We start from the raw sequence: 22,626 nt of genomic DNA on the forward strand, positions 1-22,626 counted from the left end.
CAATGACAATAAAGATTTATCTATCTATCTTATCTTCATGGACATTATCAACATAGACAGACAGCTGAAAATGCCAGATAACTGAGAAATTCAACCAAAGACTAAATCTATCAAGTTTGCATTAGATCAAGTGCTCAGCACAAGAGCCAGACTGACTGGCTGTGATCTCCCACAACACAGGTTATGTATCACGAAGACAGTCTATCATATAAAAGTATGTTGACAGGCAAAGCAGTGATATATTGCCATTACCAGATGGCTGAACTAAAATGGGAGAATCTGTAGAGACAGAGGCTGGAAGAACTATAGTCAAATGGGATTAAGACTTTGTGGCAGTCTCAGATCCAGCCTGGCAAATTCTGATGAGTAATTAGTTACTGGGACCAGTAGTCATCAGAGCTTTTTGGGAATGTGACCTTCAAACTGAGAAAGTTGTTAAAACAGATTCCAGGAACACCATCATGGCTAAGCCAAACTAACTCTATTTATAAGAACTTTTAAAACAGCAAAACTGACCAAAGTGTTAATTAGAGAATGGAACAGCTAAAATACCAAGAAAGGTTCTCAAGCACCCAGATAAAACACAGCATGTAAGCTCTGGTTGGCTGGTTTGACTGGTTTTTGTGATGAATAGTTTATTTCTTTGAAGTTAGAAGCAGCCTTTTTTTTAGCTTTTGGTGAGGCATTGTGACAACAATAAGCTGCATTTAATTTTATTTTTTAAGTAAGCAGTAGAAAACAAACTCCCAGCAAAAGAAAGTGTTGATATTTATCAGTGTGGTGTACCACTTTGAGGTTGGCCTCCTGTAGCTTGCGAGCTCTCTCTTCCAGTCTCTTAGCGAGAACAGTCAGCTCGGTGTTCTTTCTCCTCAACCGCCTGACCTTCTCCTCAGTCTCTGGGGCGCTGCTCTTTCGCTAAAAACACCAAAAACAAATATCACTATCACAAAGAGTCTGCAGTGAGTGGTCCACCAGCCAAACAAACAGGTTTTAAGTCATATGAGCTGAGGAGGGGTTTAATATATAGACATATCCTACCAATTTAAAGTCAGAACCCTGTGCTCCCACAGTACACCATAAAGACATCAGGCTAAAATATTTGACTGAATAAATTCCTTTAAAAAAATGAACAAAAAGTGTCGGAATATCTCTTTAAAGTGTTTTGTGGACATGGCCTAGTTTCTACAAAGCTTTTCATCAAGGGTACACACACAGTTATTTTTAGTCCTACCAGCAGGCCATTCTCTTCCCTCAGTGTGTTGCAACTCTTCTCCAGCTCGTCGAGGGCTCGCAGGAGTTCTGAGTTCTGACGCACCAGCAATCCATAGTCTGTCCCATTCTGTGAAAGAACCACAGCAAAAATATTCATTTTAGCATCTACAACCTCCAGTTTTTAAAAAAAAAATAGAGTACAAAACATTCTCAGGGAGGAACCAATTAGATATTGCACTGTGGTACTGTATTGTTAAAATATTTCACAGGTTTTTGCTTTTTTGTCATACCTAAATGTTTCAAGTCATCAAACAAGGGCAATCCAACTATTGACATTACAATCAAGCGTATACAAAATATTTGTAGGACTGTCTCATTGTCCTCTAAAGTAAAGAAGAAACTGTTATCAATCATCATTGACTAGTACTACAGTTGAACAGTTGCACCAATGCAGAAAAAGTAAGACAGGAATTTCCTTAAGCAACAAATATTACAGTAAGAACAGAAACCTTTACATTGCATTTTCTAACTCACCTTTTAATTTTTTAGTTCAATAACAGAATTATTTTCAAGGCTCCAATTGTGTGTTGACAAAGGTACATAACGTCCTAGATCATGTAGATGACAGAGTTGCTAATCTGTTAGTAATTCAGGATGAAAACAAGGCTGCAGAAGAGAACAATGGTCACTGTGCCTTAACATCCCGCTTGTAACTGAGACTGTACTATGTAGTTTATCAGGCATGTAGGGTAAGGTTCACGTTAGACTTTCAGCTCCCCTGCCTCGCTTTTAATGAGCCCTCAGACTCAGATGGACAGGTTGGAAATGAATACAGTGTCTGAGGTAAATGTTGATGAGTAAAAGCAGGAAAAAGGACATCCTCAAAGGAAAAGAGTAATGGACACATTTAAAATGTTTGAAGAACGTAGTCTTTATGTTGCCCATCGTTGGCAGCTGCAAACCACAAATTGATTAAAAACAGGAGAACTTCTGTGTGACAGACTGAATTTTACACAGGACAGGAGCATGCTGATTTCTCCTGGTATAAACCATCAGTAGATCAGCTGTGTTCATGTAAACATTACAGTTTTAATCTTAGCCTACAAACCTGTATGTATTCTAGAAATCAGTAGCATACAGTCAATACATTGCCCAATTCATTAAGGCAAAATCTTGATAAAAAGGTCACTGGTTTGTACATCATTGGAGATTTTGTCACAAAAATGCCAAGGAGCTGATACTTTACTGATGTTGTCATAGTTACTAGAGATGTGGTGTAATGACACAAAATGTACAACACAATCTGCTATTGCTTCAGTCAGAAAGGAAATGTGATCTTAATTCCTCCAAAAATAAGTATGTACTATTATAGTTATGATAATGACACTAATTGCTTATATCTTGTTGACATAAACAAAATTTAACAATGATCGGAATCATGACCAGAAATATTTCCAAACACCAGCCGCCTCTGAAGTTGCAACTTTTAGCCAGCTGACAGAGCTGGAGAAAACTCTAGTCACTTGGATACTTTTGATGGAAGTTCATAAAACAAAAAGACTGTAACCACAGAAATTTTAAGTTGTGATGTAAGTTCTGGGTATGCAGTACTTTCAGCGACTGGCCCAGTGTGCCGACTGTGAACATCTTGTTAGCAGACTTATGATATAAAACAGTTCTAGAAAGTCAACCTCTGATATCCAGTCAATGTTGATGACTGATTCGTTATGGAAAAATCTTGATGCAGCTTCCTGATCAAGATTATGTATTAATAGACTCTAGGCCTATCACGATAGCAAATTTTGCTGAGCGATTAATTGTCTCAAAAAATTATTGCGATAAACGATAATATTGTTTGAAGACCTTTTTATACTGATTTAATGAAAATGACGTAATAATCCATGCGATTTCCTGCCAAAGTTAGATACACAAATAAACAAAACAATCAAAAACAAAAATAAAATGGATTCTTAGTCTCCATTAACAAAAAATGTACTTGATAAAAACTAAACAACATAAAGCCAAAGTGGAAATAAATACTGCATTCAACCAAAAGAGTGCAGATTATGAAGTCTGTATATTATGTTGCCCTTCAGTAATAATTACATTTAAATAGAGAAGATGGGCACATCGACTACCTGATGCAATAGTTCACACTACACGATTTTTTGCTCCTATTTTTCCCCATACAACAATCTTAGAACGTTGGTCTTTCTAAGATTGTGTGGCGTGTTATGGTAGATAGTCTTGCTGCTCCGATCTAAATCAGGGGTTTAACTCCACCTGTTGAATGTGACAGGTAGCCAATCAGAAAGCGTGGATTCTCCTCCACGCTTTCTGAGGGGAAATTACGGAGGGGAATCCCAAACAGCTGACACGGCAACCTGAAGTCCAGCGGACATCGGAGATGATATGTGGAAACAACATTAATGTTTATTCCACATGCAAAGAATATAGAAATGACAAGGGGAGGAGTTGGAGTGAAATTGCTACTGCAGTTGATAAACCCAGTAACTTTTCAGCTGTTCTTCGTTAACGTGACGTAAATAGGTTCTAATGATTTTCATTCAGTCAGGACTTTACGCTGACACTAGAGCCACATGTATTGCAGGTAGATTGTAGTAAAGCATTGATTAATGCCTGGTTTTAAAATTAGTTCACTGAACTTGTAGCCACTATTTTGTGCCCATTGTTGGACACCACAGGGCAGGATCGAACCCGATCGAACCGTTATACCTAGGATTTCTGTCGGCTAATGTGTGGTCTGTCAGGTTTTGAAAATGGGCCGACAATCGGCCGACGTGTAGTGTGCGCTGGGCATTACACTAAGTAAAATGAGGAAGGGAGAGGTCAGTGGAGAGTACTGGAGTTGAGCCTTTTTTCATTCGGTGTCATTAACAGAAAAAGAAAAAGGCCGGAAGAGACGATAATGCCGATAATTGAAATGACGTCATCGATTTATCGTTTATCGCGACAGGCCTAATAGACTCCCTATACAATCTAAATTAGGTGCAAAAAGCATGCAGCCACAGCAAAGACACGGTCTGTCACTACAGGCAGCAGACAAGCCTTCCTTACAACCTTTAAAATCCATACAGACACATAGTCAGCAGGTTTACTTTTGCACTCCAATGCTCTCTGAGCAAAGCTCGGCTCAGATATCTTCAAAGTTTCACTCATTCTGTTAAAATGTGAACAACCTCACATGTTTAACAGTTTGATTTTGCACAGCATGTCATTTCACATTCACATCCTGGAGGAGCACTGTACGAGAATGACAACATTTTTAGGAGGTTTCAGCACCACAGATCGTCCTGTTGCATTAGGAATACACACCAAAGTAAGGCCGCATTATGTCTGTGAGTTAGCCACTCTAATTCTTTAGTACTCTTGATGCTGCAGAAAGTATAACAGCAAACATTCTGTGCTTTTGGTTTGACCACACTACTGAGCACACGGAAAACGTTATAACTGTGATCTAGTGGAGGAAAAAAAAGAGCTCACAATGTATGCAGAACCTACATCTTCAGTATGTCATTACAATGATCTATTAGGACATGAGAAGAAACTACTCAGAGCATTGAAAAGCTTTGAAAAACTCCAGCGAGCAGCATCTTATCATAGGACTATTTGCTCTGCTGATGAGCTGTGCATTTGTTTTCAGGGACACAGAAATAACGCTTATTCAACTTTACTCAGTTCATTTATCACTGGGGCAAGCTACACAGCAACAACACACACATACAGTAGATGGATACTATTAAAATTAAATATTAAACTTAGTATGTTAGAATTGCTTGATTACTAAAAGGGCATAAAAACACCTCTCAACTTAATGGATGAACCAGTCTTAACACAGAGACATATTATATTCTTTTCTTTCTTCTAAATTTAACATTACCAAAAATTAAAAAGAAAGTTTCCTGAAGATATTTTATTTTATTTTATAAGTACAACACTAATGTGTTGCCAAGTAACCATAAATTGAAGTAACAAAGTGATTTAAACTACTGAAACTCTAAACAACTTCCTGTTACTTGTGTCAGCTGTTATAATAATATCCAAGCCTTAACGTTGACATAACATAATCAGACACCTGTCGCAAATAAGTGGTGTTTAAAACTGTAATTAGACTAAATCAAATGGTCCAGGAACTTGCTTTAATTCCTTTCAGTCTGACTTATTTTTTGTTGTTGTTGTCAAACCGTTTTTAAAGTAGCTAGATACCCCTTGACTGTGTTATGGCTTGCAAATTGGTAACAAGATTCTACAGGGTGTTAGAAAATAACCAGTAAACACTGTTAATACTTAAAATCAAGCCAAATTTACTCAGTTGCAGAATTTAATGAAAATACACAGTCAATTTTAGCCGCCAAATTGTTGATAGTTAAGAAGATCTATCAACATAATAAAAATTTATTTAATAAGTTAGAAGAAGCTCATGTCTAAAATGAGAGTAGTTTTCTATCCATTTGGAAGACGTTGTACCAACATGACATTTCTATCTCTTCTGTTTTGATTTGAATGATTCTGGAGTCCATCCATGTCGATTTTCTGTTTCCTGCGAATCATAATGAAATACCCAGGGGCTTTTCCTCAGGCAAGTTACACCACTGCTTCACAGAAGCAGGAAGAAAAAGGCTGCAGGTGGTGAGGTCTGTCCAAGGCCGGCATACATATTAGTATTCAGCCAGTTCTCTCCCACAACCACGCTGTTTTTTTACTTATTTTTTTTACATGGACCTGGCTTAGTAAAGCTGGGCAGATGTAACTGAGTAGCAGGAGGGCAGAGGTCTCCCCACAAATGTCTGCCAGGAGATTGAGCCGGAAGCATGGCAGGAAAAACAGCCTGTAATATTTGGATTTGTCTGCTGTAGCATTGAACACTCAGAATATGCATACTGCTCTGACACCAGAAGCAACCGTATCTGCTGAGGACCCCAAATAATCCGATGAGTAGTGTCAGTTTTTAAATGTTTTAAATACCCATCTCTCTGAAGCCTTAGCATTGCTAATATATGTAAAAGGGAAAAAATTATAGACTGTTATGTCTTTAAAGTAGGCATCTCGCCTGGCTTAGTTGGAGATGCTGGACTGTTTTTCACCTAAGGAAGCTAAAATGCAAGGCAGATACAAAACAGTGTACTGAGGGTATAAATAATAATACGATGACATAAGAGGAAATGTTTCATTTTATTGTGCATTTTTGGTTCACGTAAATGACTAAATAAAATGTATACATCACGATGTAGAAATGCACAGAGCTACAGTCACAAATAGCTGTTCTCTGTCATCATGACTGATTTCTATTTATAGTGATTGTACTTTATGTTGTAGGAAAACATTTATAACATCTGAGCTTTTTATTGAGACTATAAAGCTTTATCATGGAGGAAATATTGACCTTTTCAAAATTTATGAGTCCATAAGCTGTTTTATGTGCATCTTATAGTTTCACTCCAAACAGCTTTGGGATTTTCTGGAATGCTCCTGTTTTGTCTTTGCTATAAAGAAGAGCAAAAGCTCAAAAAAGCAGGCGGACATCCATTTTATCCAATATTAGACACAAAATCCTTAATCTGATCATAAAGACTCTAAATCTCTTTTTATAAAGGGACACAAATTAAGATTAAAAATATTCAGATTTCAAGACCTGCAAGTCTTGGTAGAATATATTGAAGAAAGTTAAAACAATAGCATAACTGATTCTTTCACACAGAATAATAGAAGAATAATAGACCTTTTAGTAATCATTTTAGCACTAACTGTAAAATAATCTGGCTCAAAATGAAGCTTTGCATACATTCTGTGCATTTTGGTCTTCTTTATAAACGTTTTAAGCATCAACATAATGGCAAAACGGTGACAATATTTTATCTATTTATTGTTGCCTGAAAGAAAACAGTGAACTCTGGAGATGCAACAAGCAAAAACAAACAAAAAAAAAGGCTAACAAATAATTTTTTTTGGTAATCTTACATTCAGGATACATTTCCAGATTGTTCCTTTGCTTTAGATCTAAGGAAAGCTTTTGCATGGGATAAAGAAATTCATTGCTTTATAGAAATGCTAGCATCAGCATCTTTTAGTCTGACAGCTAGAAATCCCCCACTGGAACCCTCTGAGGAGTCTGGCAACAAGACAAAAGACAAAGACAGGCAAATAAGCACTCATGCATTGCCATGTGCGCTTCTTTGTTAGACATGATAGCTGAAGCAGCAAGAAGTGAACGTCAGCTGTAATTGTTGAATAGTAACCATGTAGCTGAAGGGTAAAGACGCGCCACATATTAAATTACAGTATCTGGTCTAACTGTGGCTTTCTGGTTCAATTTCATTGACATGCTCAAGAGATTAAATAATTAAATTACATTTCTTTAATTTGTTGTTTAATACAGCGATGTAGATCTCCTAGTTAATTAGTTCAGATGGAGAAAGGCCATTTCAATAGGTGTTCAATGTCTTCTTATGCTACTAGTATCATAGTAACAACACCTACCTATTAAAACACAAACAACAACAATAAATACTGGGGCCTAGTAAAACTCCAGAAAGATCAACCCCTCTGAAAAAACAGAGAGAAAAGAACTACAAAGCTGTTTGTGGTCTGTTTCATTACTACCAGAAGCCTCCCAATACTCATATATAAGTCATGAGGAATCCCTCTTAAGTGTCCTCTCAAATCCCCCCCCCTGCATTTATTACATCTCATCTCTGCAGGGTAGCTGATGCTGACAGATATTGAGGGGGGATTCTCATATGGAGAGAACAAAGAGCCAACATGGGAGTCCCCATTTCTTCCCCCAGGCGTTCTACCTCCAACCTTCCCCGTACTTATCAACCATCAAATGAACGTCTCCTGATTAAGCTTTAACAGAAATTAACATTGCTTTTTGAAATGTAGTTTTCTTGTGCCAAAATTGGAGTATATAAAAGCCACACAGAACACACACAAAACAAATGAATGTTATGTGAATTTACATTTGGAGAATATTGAGTAAATCCCAAAGTCCAACATGCTAATTCAAATTTTAATGTACATCAATGTAATCCAGTTTTCTGGTGAATGTACCAGTGTTGTTTCTGAATTACAGCCTTCTTGGGCTTCCCTTCTCAAAGCAATTATAACAGTGCCTCTTCAACAAAGTAATTAAAACCCATTTAAGCATGTCTTCCCCTTCATCTCACACTCAACATATTAAACTGCCACAGCCTCCTGAACCTCCTAGAGCCTAATAAAGTGCTGGAAGTGTATAAAACGTCTGGGCTGTTGAAATAGACGAGTAGAGAAGCGATGGAAGGGTCTCCCAAACGGCTTAATTCACACAAACCCTCCATAAGCGTCACAAGAAGACAAATCTTGATTTGTTAAGAAAATTACATATGCAAAAGAGCAAGAGAAACACCATCCCCAAACATAAAAGCAGCAATATTTATCCTGGTGTGGAAAAACAGCTTTGTAGAATCAACTAATATTTAAAATTCCCACTGATCATCACAACTCAAATATAAGTGCTTGCGAATCATAGCATATTTAACATCAAACAGAATGGATGAATCTTTTTAAAATAATTAATACAATGTTTTCGTCTAAACCTAAACTCTGTAATATGCTTTTTCCAAGTCATTGCAGCCTCTCTAGGAAACACATAAAAAGGTTAGATTTAGAAAACTACATTTAGAAAACCCTCCTCTTAGCTCTGATTGGTTGTTTCTGTTTCTATTACTATTATCTGTGCAACTCATATCGAATAAACTACAAACTATGGTTTGCAGAGCCAATCTAAGGTCTAAGTTCCAAAGGTCGCAGACCCCAGGACTAGATCACATGTACCAAATTTGGCCTGTAAGAAAATTACGTATGCCTATTGGACCTGGCTTGCCATTAAACACTTCAAAAATGACAAATCCCAAGATGTTTATTTATTTATTTTGAACATGCAATCAAAGGTAAAAACAGGAAATAAATATATAAGAAATACTCACGCCAACTGACATGAAATTTTACACAATTTGTTAGAAAAGGAACAAGGTCTTATGATTTCCTGCCTCTCTATCCTGCTCTGCATCAACATTTCAGTTAGGATTCATAAGCCCTCCTTAATTGTTGATATTCATTAGCATCAGTCAAGCAAGGCCACCAAAATAGCCAAATGATAGGTGGAAAACTGAAGGTTTCTGGGTAGGTGTGAGCCAGATTATCTGTCCACAAAGGTAAAGGGCAGACCTGTTGGTCTATCGTCATTTCACTAGAAGCTGAGTGCAACAAAATCCCACTGGTGAGGTTTCAGCAAATAAACCTGAATGGCAGAAGCAACTAAAACAGTGCACTGTGTTCTCTCTATTAACAAAATATTGACTGGGCCATCCTTCACACTTACTGCTCGCTCCACAGAATGAGAGCTGAGGTTTAGCAGCAGTTCTTTGAAATGCAGTGGTCAAGAGAAAAGGAATAGCAGGTAAAATGAACTCTATATCACAATTGCCTCAGATATGTTGGGTTGATGCAACATCCTAAACTTTAAGACTTTGATATCAGAATAATGTAATTTTAATACAAACTGCAAGAACATGAAGTAGAATGGGAACGTGATGAGCTTCTCCTTCATCTTCTGGTCGAAAAGCAATTACACTCATGAGCAAAACGCAAGCAAACATCAATTTAACCTTGACAGTACTCTGAGCGGAGGATCAAATTATATTTAAATGTCACACAAAGGACAGAGCTCTGGGGATGTGGCTTAACAAGCACTTCTTTTATATACAAAACATCTTCATATCAAAATATTTCTTCCTAACATTTGTGAACTGAAAGTGGATTCTGTAAAAGATGACTAGAAACATCAAAATATGTCACGTCCTTTGCACTGTGCATTAGGATAACAGCTGTCATCATTAAGACAGTGATTGCCTGTCCATCTTGGGCACTTTGGTCACTGTTCAACTTTAATTGATACACTGAACCAAAAGGAGAACAAGGACTTCAACATTCTTTAAATTCCTGATACAGTTTTACAGTGTACAAGTGATAGCCACCAGATTAAATGTACACTGTAAGGAAAAGTGACAGCTGAACAACACTTGTAACCTCTGTTTCACAAAGACTAAGTGCCTCATTGCAGCCAGACGGCAGCCAGACACTCAGGCATGCTTCAGCTAGAATATGGGGAGGAACCATTACCCCAGAGATTCTCTTTGCACTCCACAATCAATTATTTACACCACATAACATGGCTGGCCAATAAAACACACACACACACAGCCGCAGAGACATGTAAGTAAATGTGCCCACCAACACATGGTATGAAACCACTTAGCAAAGATCAGAAACAGAGATCGATCTTGTACACATATTAACCTTTAATGGACTTGTCACAAAAAATGCAAAGGTAAGTCTAAAAATAAATCTGCATCAATGCAAGAATTGTTGCTTCTCTTTTGTATCCTATGATTGTTACCTAAATTTTTTGGGATTCTCTAGAAGAAAAATTATCTGTATATAATAACTTCAACAACCACATGGCTGAAGACAAAACAGGTGAACTGGCTCACTCTTCAAGTCATGTCATAAATGTTCAAAACAACAGAAATATGCATATATACATTTCATACGGACCTAATTTAAATAATGTATAGTAAACGTTTCAGAACAGCAACCACACCTGAGTATCCCAGATTCTACATTTAACTTTTCAAAACTTACCGTGTTTATGCAGAGGAATGATAAAAATAGCTTTCAAGACAATTTCTTAACTCTGCCACACTAGACATGAAAACAGCATGACCTGATGCAGCTTTTACAGATTTTCTGCTGAACATCCAGTTATGTCATTTCACTCACGGCAGGGCTAAGAGATGTCGACAAGGTGAGGGTTGTAGATACCAGGCTTAGAGCCACAGATAATAAACCAGCATGCATGTTTAGTTTGGCTTTCTTTCCACGAAGAAGAACTTGTTCAGGGGACTGGAAATTTGGAATCCATCTTAAGTAAACAGCCTTTTGAAAAACAATAATTGACCAAGTGTCAAAGCTCTTCAGCTTATCACAGTAAAATTATTACCAAAGGTCACACCAATGTTTCTTTAAACAGAAGAACCTAGATCAAACAAAAATAAATAGTCTTGCTGTCATCAAGATTTTTTAAACTTCTGTTCATGCAGGATTTGTTTTTTTCCATTTTAGGGGTAGGCATGCCTCTACAACATCAAATAAAAAATAAAATAAAAATGAAAAACCATGGTGTAGTTTGCAGCCCCAGTGGCAATAAATATAATAAAAACAGAGCTACACCTAAGGTGGAGCCCTGTGGGACACCAGAAATAAAGGAAGTGGATAATAAATGTATTTTTCATGACCTGTAGCTCTTCACGTGTGAAGGGACCAGCTTCGATGTGTTGTCCGAGTTAAAATGTATGCATAATGTAAAGTGAAAACAAGACCAATGCCGACATAACTAACAAAAGCAAAAATATACAGCATGATGTGATTGCATCAAGTTGTAAAAGTAACATCTATTGCAACTTTTGCTGAAATAACAATAGAATTAAAATCTTATGTACTATTGTCTTGAGTTTGATTCAAACTAAAACAAAAAAAGAACATTGTATTATAGAGTTATTTAATATAGTTTGTAAACTGTTGTGTTGAGATCCCAGTAAAAAAAAGCCCAGACTGTTACAGTCACCTTAGCACCATCATTACAGGGGGCTGGGTTGCTTACCTGGCTTAGGTGAACAGACAGAAAATCACAGGTTGTAGAAATAATTTCCCGAATAAAACCCCCACTGTGAAAACACTGCGAGTTGTAAGGAAGCCTTATGGTGCAAACCAGGTGTTAACGAGAGCAGACAGACAACCTGACAAGTAGATAAGGATTGTTCACATTTAGTGGAGTTGTGCATCTTTGTTCCAACAGATAGAAACACATATTTGTATGGAAAGTTTCTCTACTGGTCGACAACCTATGCTACATCTAGGAATGATTATCTTTAAGGATCACTTTTAACTGTATTGCAAAACAAGAAAAAGTTCTTGCGCTTCTAACGCAAACATGTGGTTGGTCGTTATCGCAAAGTGTTCTGAACGCCTGATAAGTTCTTGTATGTAATCCCAGCAATCTTTTGAACATAAAAGATCACTTTTTCAATTTTAGACTGAAAAAGTGTCAAATCAAGGCTAGTTGTGTTAAATTCACAACTAATCCTGAAGAGTAATCTGAATGTGACAACCTCCTGCTGAGGAGCCAACAAATTGCAGACCCTTGCTGTGAAATGACCAAATAGTCTTTCCTAATGTGTCATTTAATGCTTCATCTCACCGGCTGCGGCCACACATTTACTCCCAGGTTGGGCACTGAGAGTTTATTAGGAAGCTTTTGTTTAGCTGCGATTACGTTGACAGGGTAATTAGAGAGACGGCGATGGGGAACACAGCAGGGAATATTGCGCTCAAATTACTAGCTTGATGAAGAAAGCTAGTAAGATTAAGGATACAATGAAATGGTCAAAAAGTGAAAGTGGAAAATCATAAAGAAAATATATAAAAATGCTGCTCATATGGCTGATTTTAATGCTAGGAAAGTAGTTATACTCATCACATTTTGTGTCATTACAAACACAAACTTCAATGTATTTTATTGGGATTTTATGTTTACACAAAGTAATGCATAAGTGTGGAATGGAAGGAAATTTTTTTACAAATAAAATCAAATGAAAATTTTAAAAATATGATGTCCTTGTGTGTATTGTTAAAAGAGAGCCATAAGGAATCATCGTTAAAGTTTTATCCTTCAGCGTTGACGTGACAGCTGCTCCATGTTGATGGGAATTCTGAAAGTAAGCTTGTTAGAGGTCACAAAAGATTTGAAAGTCGGGGAGAGGTCTACGTTCCCGCAGGACGACTCTAAACATACAACCAAAATTACAGTGGTTTAAATCAAAGCATATTCATGTGTCAGAATAACCTGGTCAAGGTTCAGATCTAAATCCGAGCTTTCAGAACTGATTTTTACAAATAGTCTCAGTTTAATCCAACTGGCTTTGAGCTGCTTTGCAAACAAAAGTTCAAAGTGTATGAATACTTTTACAAATACTGTATATTGCACAGTATTTCTCTATATTGCACTAAATTTTCCCAGTGAGGGACAACAAAGGGAATTATATTCTATTCTTCTATTCCATAACTCGCAGATATATAAAAAGTGACTCCACTGGATTCTTCTTAGTCTAGAATGAACTGTGTAATTCTACAACAAAAGAACATTTAGTAATAAAATCAAAAGGGTTTCCCCCGCCAACTCTAGCATCCAGTCTGAGTTGTGCCTTCTTTAAGGACACCCATACGAGTGAAAATAGCTACTAGGTCATCCTCAGTCAGAATAATTCCTGCCAAGTACAACTTTGCTCCAGATAACTTGTCTGCACAACTATACTGCTCACACTACTTCAGTGTAAACCTCATTCAAAGGCTTCCTGGATGCACATTCCTACAACCTTGAGGCATTCAGATCTTATTTAGTGTCAACAGTTGGTGGACATGATTAGATTGCAATGCCAACTATGTTGCTGGAATAAAAGTAAGAGGTAAACTCCCACATCTGTGATGGAATGAAAAGACACAAATGCTGCTTACCTTTCGTAATCCTTCCATTTCAAACCCATGGAGGTTTGCATAAAGTGAATGGTGCCTCTTTCCTAACAGCGACGTCTTTAAATGAGCAGGAGCTGGGATGTCCTTGTCCAAAAGCCCACGTTTCTTATCATCCTGCTCCCGAGACTCTCCGTGTTCCTGCTCGCCGGGTCGGCATCCGAGAGCTTGTGTCTCTTCGGGGCTCTCCATCTCTGTGCGTGTCGGTGCAGGTTCGGGCTGCTCAGGCCGAGCGCACAGGTCATACATCTCTCTATTTAAGCAAAAAGCGGCAGAGGGAATCTGCGAGACCAAATGGGGTCCACAGCTAAGTTTGACCCTTTTTTCCTACATGCTCTCTTCAGGTTGACAAGGATCACGGTTGTCCTGTTCTGCTGAAGTTTCAGAGGTAGTGCATTTTCCACAGCAAAGGTAGAATGTCTCAAATCAAGCACAGTTCATTTCTTGGCATTCTTGTGAGATACTAAACAATATGTCTCATAAATGTATTAATGATTTTATGTAGTGGAGACAGATTTAAGACAGTTCCAAATGAAATAGGAGCTTTAAGCAACATCCATGCAATTTGGAGAACGTGCTGTGACGTTCTCCAAATTGAAGACGTTCAGTTCCATGTTTCTCGACTCGGTTGTTGAAAGCTAGGAATTGATTGTCGTGGCGCTGTAGCAATCTTTTGCATCTTACTTCAAACATTTATCACGAAGCGGAGTACAACCGTGGCTTGTTTCGCTTCTTCTCGTTGCTGTCGTCTCAGAGGTTCGGCGGGGACGAGAAGAGGAGCACATGCAGGCTCGCTTTTTCACCGTGCATAATTTCCAAACCGCACATGCAGGCTCAAATCGAGTCCCAAACAAGGCTAGATTTACACCGGAAAACATGAAAAGAGTCCAACTAACAGGTCTCCATTCCTGGTCTCCATTCTTGCAGCGAGGCTGGGAGGTGGTTGGCACGATGACTCCTCAGCACTGTCGTCATTGACGCGGCGGCCGTGTCACAAAGCGTTTTAATCCAAATTCCACAAGACTCGACAGGGCTGCTTAATCCCATCTTATTTATATCGCAATAAAAGGTAAGGAACGAGGACGGAGGGAAAAGCCAGGGAGTCTAAGACGGCAAGTGTCGATGAGAGGAGGGGGCAGGGAGTACTGCTACCCTCGTCCTATCACAAAAGGCAAGCTTTGAGACGGGGCCCAATCATCACAGCAGCTACAACTCGTTTCCATGGAGATGACGCTGGAATGATGGTGGCTGCCTATTGATTGTGGAGAAGGCAGTGGGCACTGCAACAGAGGGAGGCAGGCAAAAGAACAAGTGTGCCCTGTCCAAACTGATATTTTACTGCAGCTCTTCAAAAAGAAAAAAAACCGCTTATCCACTGATTGAACTCACAGCTTCCTGAAAAAGCTTTAGACATGTAAATGTTTGTAAAGGTGCCGCAAGTCAGTGTTTAAATTACAGCAACCACTCTGCTGTTTAGTCTTGTAGTTTTAGAAGAATTATTTACACTATTCCAGCACAATAAAACTAAGTCAGAATAGTGATTTATTCCTGAACATCATAAGATCCACAGAGAAGAGAGGAGTAAGTCACAATCACATCTACTTGAACTCCCCCATGTTAAAATTCAATAGTTTTCTAAACTCAGTGTTGTCAGTCGTTTCTCACCTTATTTTTAAAGCTGATTTAAAGTATAAAAGCTTGCAAATAATAGAGCTTGATTTCTACCATTCATTCTTTCATGGATGGGCGGGCCGACATACAGACAAGTGATGCATGATCAATCAATGGAAAGATACAAAGGAGTTATCAGGTGTCTGCAGTCGCTCATTCTTACTTTTATATCTTTTACCTTTGTGTGAATATTCATCCTCAAAGTTTATCTTTAACTTGCTGTTGTCACATCTGAATTTCCCCACTGTGGGACAATATATTTATATTCTATTATTTTCTAATCTAATGAATAAGAACCTGCAGCATTAATGCTACCAGAACTTGTTTATAATTTTATTACCACCAATATATTGATTTTGAGTAATTCTACTGATCATTAGTACTTATGAAACCTTTTATTCTTACAATCATTTGCCATCATCTAACTTTAACTTAATTTGACGGCAGATGCATAGAATGACAGAAGGTATTGGAGCTGTCACTTCTCAACTAACCAGTTTACTGTAGTATGTTTATTCATTTAAAAGCAATTTACTATTTCTCGAAGTAAATCAAAGCAACACATTCAAAGCAATGTGAGATTGTTGCAACAAAGTACTGGAAAAATGTATAAAACAATAAAAAAAAAAATATCAAAGACATTAAATCTTGTGAGATTGAGTGACAGCCAGGAATACAATTCGGCAGAAATGTAAATGCAAGAAATATGAAAAGGTGGAGCTGAAAGTTTAAATCTACATAAACTCCACTTGTGACACACAAGTCCTTTGTTTTGCTCCAAGAACACCTTTTTCTTTGCTGCAGACTAGTTCATTATTCATAACAGTTTACCCACAACAATGAGCTTTTCCACCCTCATAGCAGAAAACAAGCCTGCTGTAAACACTTTCAGCTCCTCTTCGGCATTTTTACGGCTTAAATTTACTGCCTGACTGGTAGCAGCACCCACAGCGGCAACTCCACTAGCAGGGAATAACATTTTCCAAATTAACTCCAGCAGCCCACATGCAGGTTCATATTCACAATTATTTTTATTGTCAGATAACGGACTATTCGAAGTAGTTAATACGCACAATGGAAAGTATTCCAGTCAGCTTTTTCCAGGGAGCATCAAACCACAGACACTGCATAGCTGGACAGAAAGAAGCTATATTCAGGTCCGTCAAGATCAGCAACATTGGCATCCTGTCACTCAGACGTATTTTCACAAAGCTGCCTTGACAGACTAATAAGGCAGGTGTCGCTCAAATACAAACATCTTATGGTGAATGGCTTTCTGCTGAGCGCCAGAACACTTGGTATATTTGTTATTTATATTTCTTTGTAAAAGGCAAATCAGAGACTGTAAATGATAGTGGCTTCATTTGGATAGTTTTTCTTTTTTTCTTAGAAGTGGTTCAAGCTTTGATGAAATGCTGAATTTTCTCCTTTCAAATCTCATCCAAAGCAGGCTGACCCACTTCTGCCACTCAAACCTCCACCCACCTCCCTGCTCTCTGCACATGCATACAGATATTAATAATTGCTACATCAGGCATCTTCCAATTAACTGAATCAGAGTGATTTGTGTATTTCTAAAGAATAAGTGAAAAAGTGGGACCAAAAAGAAATGTCTGAAGTAACAAACATAAACTTCAATGTGTTTTGTTTGCCTTTAATGTGACAAAGTGATGCAACCATGAAGTGGAAGGAACATTAAATATGCTAATTAGGGATGCACCAATTGCAGTTTTCTGGCCGATCGCCGATTACCGATCTTTTAAAAAGCATAACTTACCTATTCCAATTCCGGCTAATACCATTTTTTGTCTGAAATGTTGCTCAATATATCAAGAAATCTGCTGAATTGGCAACAATGGGGTGACTATTGTTTACTGTAAATGTGCAGACATGACCTGGTCAGCCAGTTTGTCAGTCAAAAGCATAGTGGTTGAGTTTTAGACCATTGCCGAGGTTGATAACATCGGGGGATAAGATTGGCTTCACATGTAAAAATTGGTCGATCACCGATCTCCCAAAATTAAGGAAATCGGCACCAATAAATCAGCTGGCCGATAAATTGGTGCACCCCTAGTGCTACTCATTATTTGTACAGCTACTATACAGAGTAGTCAGGCCCTGTTACTCTGATACTCAACACAATCCAACCAACTGCTTTAAACCAGGGTAATAGAAAATCTACCTCCGGAACACAATAAGGCCATTACTTAAAACAAAGCTTAAAACAGCAGATTAAGTGTTTCAATGCTCCAAACTAACACAACCATAATATCCAGTTTGCCACTCTAAATTACCATCCAACAGCTTGTGGAGAGGAATGCACCTTCCTGTGAAATCTAATCTTGCCATTCTTGTCGATCTGTAATTTAGGAATCACAGAATCAACACAGCAAAACTCCAAACAATTCATATTTCCTGCCTATTCCTTGCTTTGTTTACACCTCAACAATGGATACGTAAAGATTTCCACATGGGAGACGCACATTTATGCCAATTATTCTACACTACTGTCTAAATTTACAGACCCACATTCCAGTAAAGACCATGAAGCAACTTTCAGCTACACAAGAAACAACAAAAGCTTTTCTGAGAAAGGAACCCTAGCCAAAACATTCATTCCAATTTTAAAGAATCCTGTAATGAATTATCAAAACGGCTGTCAACTTTGACACCTAAAATATAATCTAAAATTGAATTGCATAACCTATTTTGACCTAAAAGTCTCTATCAAGCAGAGCATTACTTAGTTCAAAGCAGTGCATTACAAGGTCTTGTACTGCAGTCAACAATGCAGAGTCGAAAACGCTAGTGAAGAGGTGAGCCAGAAAAGTTAGATGGGTGTGCTCAGTGGAAAATTGCATTTATAAAAACACTGCGATGGACGTTTGGATAAAACCAAGGTAGCATGAAACCTACCAACTGAAATGGTGTATTATACTTTCATCAAAGCAAGAGCAGTTTTTAGTTAACATTTCTAAATAGTGTTTGAAACAAAATAAATTCTTTTAAACCTTCCTTTATGAAAACCTGGAAAACTGGGACATTTAGTCTGAAACAAAAAAACATTTCCTTCTTTTAAAAACTTGCATCTTTACGTTTCAAGTTTACAAGGTTAAGCATAGTGATTATGATTAATCAAAGCACTACTCAGATAAAAAATTTTAATCGACTGACAGCGCTATAATTGTCAATGAACTGCTGAAGTCCGCTTTGGCTTGTGGTTCAGGGATCTTTGGCGTGAAAATTAACATATTCATTCAAAGAACTGCATTAAGGTGAAATCTACTCATCAAATCTAACTAGCTAAAGGAACATTAGATTATGTGGTTTGTATAGAATGGTTTCTCTTTATTGTATGGCAGACAACTAGAAGTGTAAACTCACCTCCATGTTCCTTCTTGAGCATTTGGTCGACTTGTCTGATGAAGAAGACTCCTCCCACAGGGATGGATGGTTATCCTGAACTGCACGGATGGTGTTGTTGGGGCGATGCATTTCCAGAGAGTTTATCTGACCCACACCCCTGACCTCGGTGGAGGTCCATGGCCCAGCAGTCTGTAACCTGCCGCTTGAGAACAGCTTCTTCTGATCAGGTTTGCACTTTTTGTTGTGTGAGGGCAAATCTCTGAGGGATGTTGTTTCCAGCTGTGCTCTGAAGCTGGTTAGGAGTGGTGTTGACTGACAGGGATTACAGCTGTTATCCCAGACCAGCTTCTTTGAGGATTTTTTGGCTACATAGTTGGGTGGTCTTGACCTTGGAGTCCCCTGCAACAGCCTCCCAGGGGCCTCTAGAAGGCGGCAGAGGAAGATGGCTTTCTCTAGCTCGAACTCTCGCCTGTGGTGAAATTTATAACCTGCCCGTTTCCCATTTATCTTTTCATACAGCGTAAGCAGCAACTGCTCCAGCTTTGATTGTTCACTGCCGAGATGAAAGCCGTCTTCCCCCGAGGACTGCAGCTTGTTTTTTATTTGTCCCTCTTTGGCCAGAAGATGTCTGCTTTGGTTTCGGTCCTTTAAGCAAAAACGCCTGGCTGACAGCTCCCTCACGGTCCTCTTATGTTCCCGCTCTGCCTCTCTTCGCAGGCTCCGAAGCTCCACGCCGAGCTGCCCGCAGGCCCACAGTGTTTGGATCTTCTCTGCCTCCAAGTCGGCCTGCAGCCTCTCCAGCTCTTGTCTGTAGTCCTTCTGGTTCTGGCATGACCTCTTGGACAACAGGGCCAGAGGGTTATCCCTATCTTCTCTCATGCTGCCTCATTCACAGCACAACATGCAAGTAGGGAACGAGTAGTTCTATATTTTTTTATTTCTATACAAGAGGGAATGTATCGAAGCAGGAAAGAGCAGCAGGTGAGTGATGGCTGGATGGTTAGCAAACATGCAGCATGCATTTTTTTTTAAAACACTGGACCAGTGGAAAGATGAGACTGTAGAAAATGTGGGAGAAATGGAAAAGTGATGCAGATTAATTTGTAAAAAAAAAAAAAAAAAAAAATCTAAAGAAATCAAATGAAAAATGTTAGTATTGTGATAGTTCAGATAGCTTAGGAATTTCTTCATGCCGTGGCGAGTTATGCAAAAATTAACACAAATAAATAAGAAAAGCCTGTAAAAACTCCTGCTCTAGATGGAAAATCTCCTCTTAAAACCAGCAATCATAGTTGGGTTGTTTACTACTGCCATTGCCTGCGAATATCAGCCTATTATATCCTCGGTGTTACTTTATAAACAGCAGAATGGCAAAAAAAAAACAAAATTACACGATTTAGCAGAAGTCAATTAAATATTTGTATCTTCCGTCTGTGTATCAAGTACTTATCTTTATAACTGCATTAATTATTATGTTATAGTATTTTAGCGGTGAGGATATATATTATATTACTATTTTTAAAAAAGGCAATAAAACCGGGTTTTTTTTAGCCAAAGCCATGATTTTATTCGTCTAAGCCATCTTGAAATAAGAATCTCATACCAACCTTTGCTAATTATCAACTATGGAAAAGGTTTATTGTCATTTTTAAGAAAAAAAAGAAAAAAGACAGAGTTTGGGGAATATTTCTTCATCCAGAGCTCTGACGAGGTTACAGCTCTATATATTTTTTGTCTGCTTCTGTTTGCTTTACAGACTCATGCGTTCATTCACTCTCCTGTTTTATTGGCTTTATCTGTATATTAAATATGTTGTTTCTTTTGTTTGTTTTTCTCCTGTTCATTATCACATATAGGATATTGTATGCCTCATCATACATTATCCTACATGACAGGCTTTTAAGTAATATTTTGCAGCTTATTTTAAGGGATTTCTAGAGTTGCTATATCTCAAATGACTTTTTCTTCCAATAAAATGCACCAAATATAATATTCTTACAAAACCGCCAAACAATTGACCATGTTTTATTTGATATATTCATTGGTGAAGTCATATTCCCTGTAATTGGACTGCGTATTTGTTCTCAAATTTAAAATGTAGCAGACGAGCACGTAGCTGTATTTTCTGACGAAGCAACAAGTTAATAGGCGAACTTTCCTTTAACGGTGCAATGAACCGCGCTAGTGACGCGTCAGTGGACGCTGCTAGACGCTGAGACGGAAACTTCGCTAACACAGGCTAATTAACAAGCTTAACTTTGAAATGCCAAACGGAGGCATTTTGTCAATTAGCTCAATTGTTTAATGTTACGCAGTTAAATAAAATAAAGCGTGTAGTACTTTAGGGTTGGCACGGCTAAATGCTAATACGTTTGATTAGCAACAGTTAGCTAAGTTTTCTAGCTAGAACTTGTATGAAACTCACCTCTTAGCGGACACTACTGTTACCGTTAACTTTCGCCAATGGGGACATCTTCTTTTAAACACGGCTCTTATATCGACATAAAAAGTTCATGCACAAACTCTGTCTCTCAAAATTTGTGTTTAAAGGTCCACAGAGTCATGCACTAAGAGGTTTGTTTATCTGCCTCTGTCCAACACACTGTCCCCGTCCACCGTTATCCTGTTGGCGAGCACCGGTGCTGCTTTCAAGTCTACTTTGCGACGTCGGTTCATAATTTTAATACCCGTGTTCCGTAACATTTTCGTCAATTAATCTCGACTATCATCATTAATACAATCAAGTCGAAATTTCGTGATAGTTTAAGGGATTAGCTTCTTCGCATAGTAGATTTTAAATAGGGTTCTGCATGACTTTTATCCAAATGTACACGTTTTAGTTATGCGTCCCTCAAGAGGTGTTTATATATATTTATGCAATTACATATGACCTCTCTCTAAGGAAAAAAGTTCTAAAAAGTACTTTAAAATTATTCGTCCATGTATTTTTAGCCTTAGTAATCAATTAGTTCACGTTAGATTGTATATACAGCATTATTGATAGTACTTGAACGCAACGCGCTCACAGCATTTATTTTAGTATATGGGACTTGAGTGACCACTAGTGGTTACATTCTGCAATTAAAGGTCAAGAAACAAACACAATATCTTAAAATAAACGAATAAAGAAATAAAATTTGTTGTAGTTGTAGAAGTAGTAGTAATATGTTAAATTGTCATAAATATAACCTAATAATAATGCAGAATATTCCTTCAATAATCCCAAAGCCTGTATTTTTTTTAAGTAGACCATATTTGAAGCATGCTTTATTGCAAAGCCTATTAAAAATGATACTTCTAAACCAAAATTAGAGCAAGAGTTACTTGAAATATGCTAATATGAAATATTTTTTGGCCAAAAAAAAAGCCCAGGTGCAAATTATTATTTATAGAATCCACAGAAAAACTTTGATTTCAATATCCAGGTGTTGGATGACAAGCCTATTGTCGATGCTATGAGTAACACCTGTGCATTATATACTGTAACAAGCCACAATGTTCTAATTGAAAACAACCCATAAGGGGAATCCAATCCGCCTGTGAATTACAATATAAACTCAGACTTTTGTCGGCATCATTTATTATGTTGTTTGCGTCTATACAATATTAATGAATGAAAAGACATTGGTGTAAATTTGTTGTAACTTTAACAATTTTTCCCACATGTTATCATTCTGGAGGAGAAACAAACACAAAAAAGGTCACGGCATATAAAAAAAAAAAAAGTAGTCG

At 37.9% G+C, this 22,626-nt stretch overlaps 1 protein-coding gene across 1 annotated transcript in view; it reads right to left on the minus strand.

Annotated features, from left to right (window-relative positions):
* tspoap1 (TSPO associated protein 1) overlaps window positions 1-21,522 on the minus strand; it is a 68,269-nt gene extending 46,747 nt beyond the window's left edge. Inside the window, exons 1-4 of the mRNA XM_028031342.1 lie at window positions 21,320-21,522; window positions 18,913-19,952; window positions 1,232-1,339; window positions 787-915 (exon numbers count right to left, since the gene is read on the minus strand). Coding sequence (XP_027887143.1) covers window positions 787-915; window positions 1,232-1,339; window positions 18,913-19,773 — 1,098 coding nt within the window. The 5' untranslated portion in view covers window positions 19,774-19,952; window positions 21,320-21,522. The remainder of the gene's footprint in view (window positions 1-786; window positions 916-1,231; window positions 1,340-18,912; window positions 19,953-21,319) is intronic.
* Window positions 21,523-22,626: the final 1,104 nt, after the last annotated feature.

Source organism: Xiphophorus couchianus, chromosome 11 (assembly GCF_001444195.1).
Source record: "Xiphophorus couchianus chromosome 11, X_couchianus-1.0, whole genome shotgun sequence".
NCBI lineage: Eukaryota > Metazoa > Chordata > Actinopteri > Cyprinodontiformes > Poeciliidae > Xiphophorus > Xiphophorus couchianus.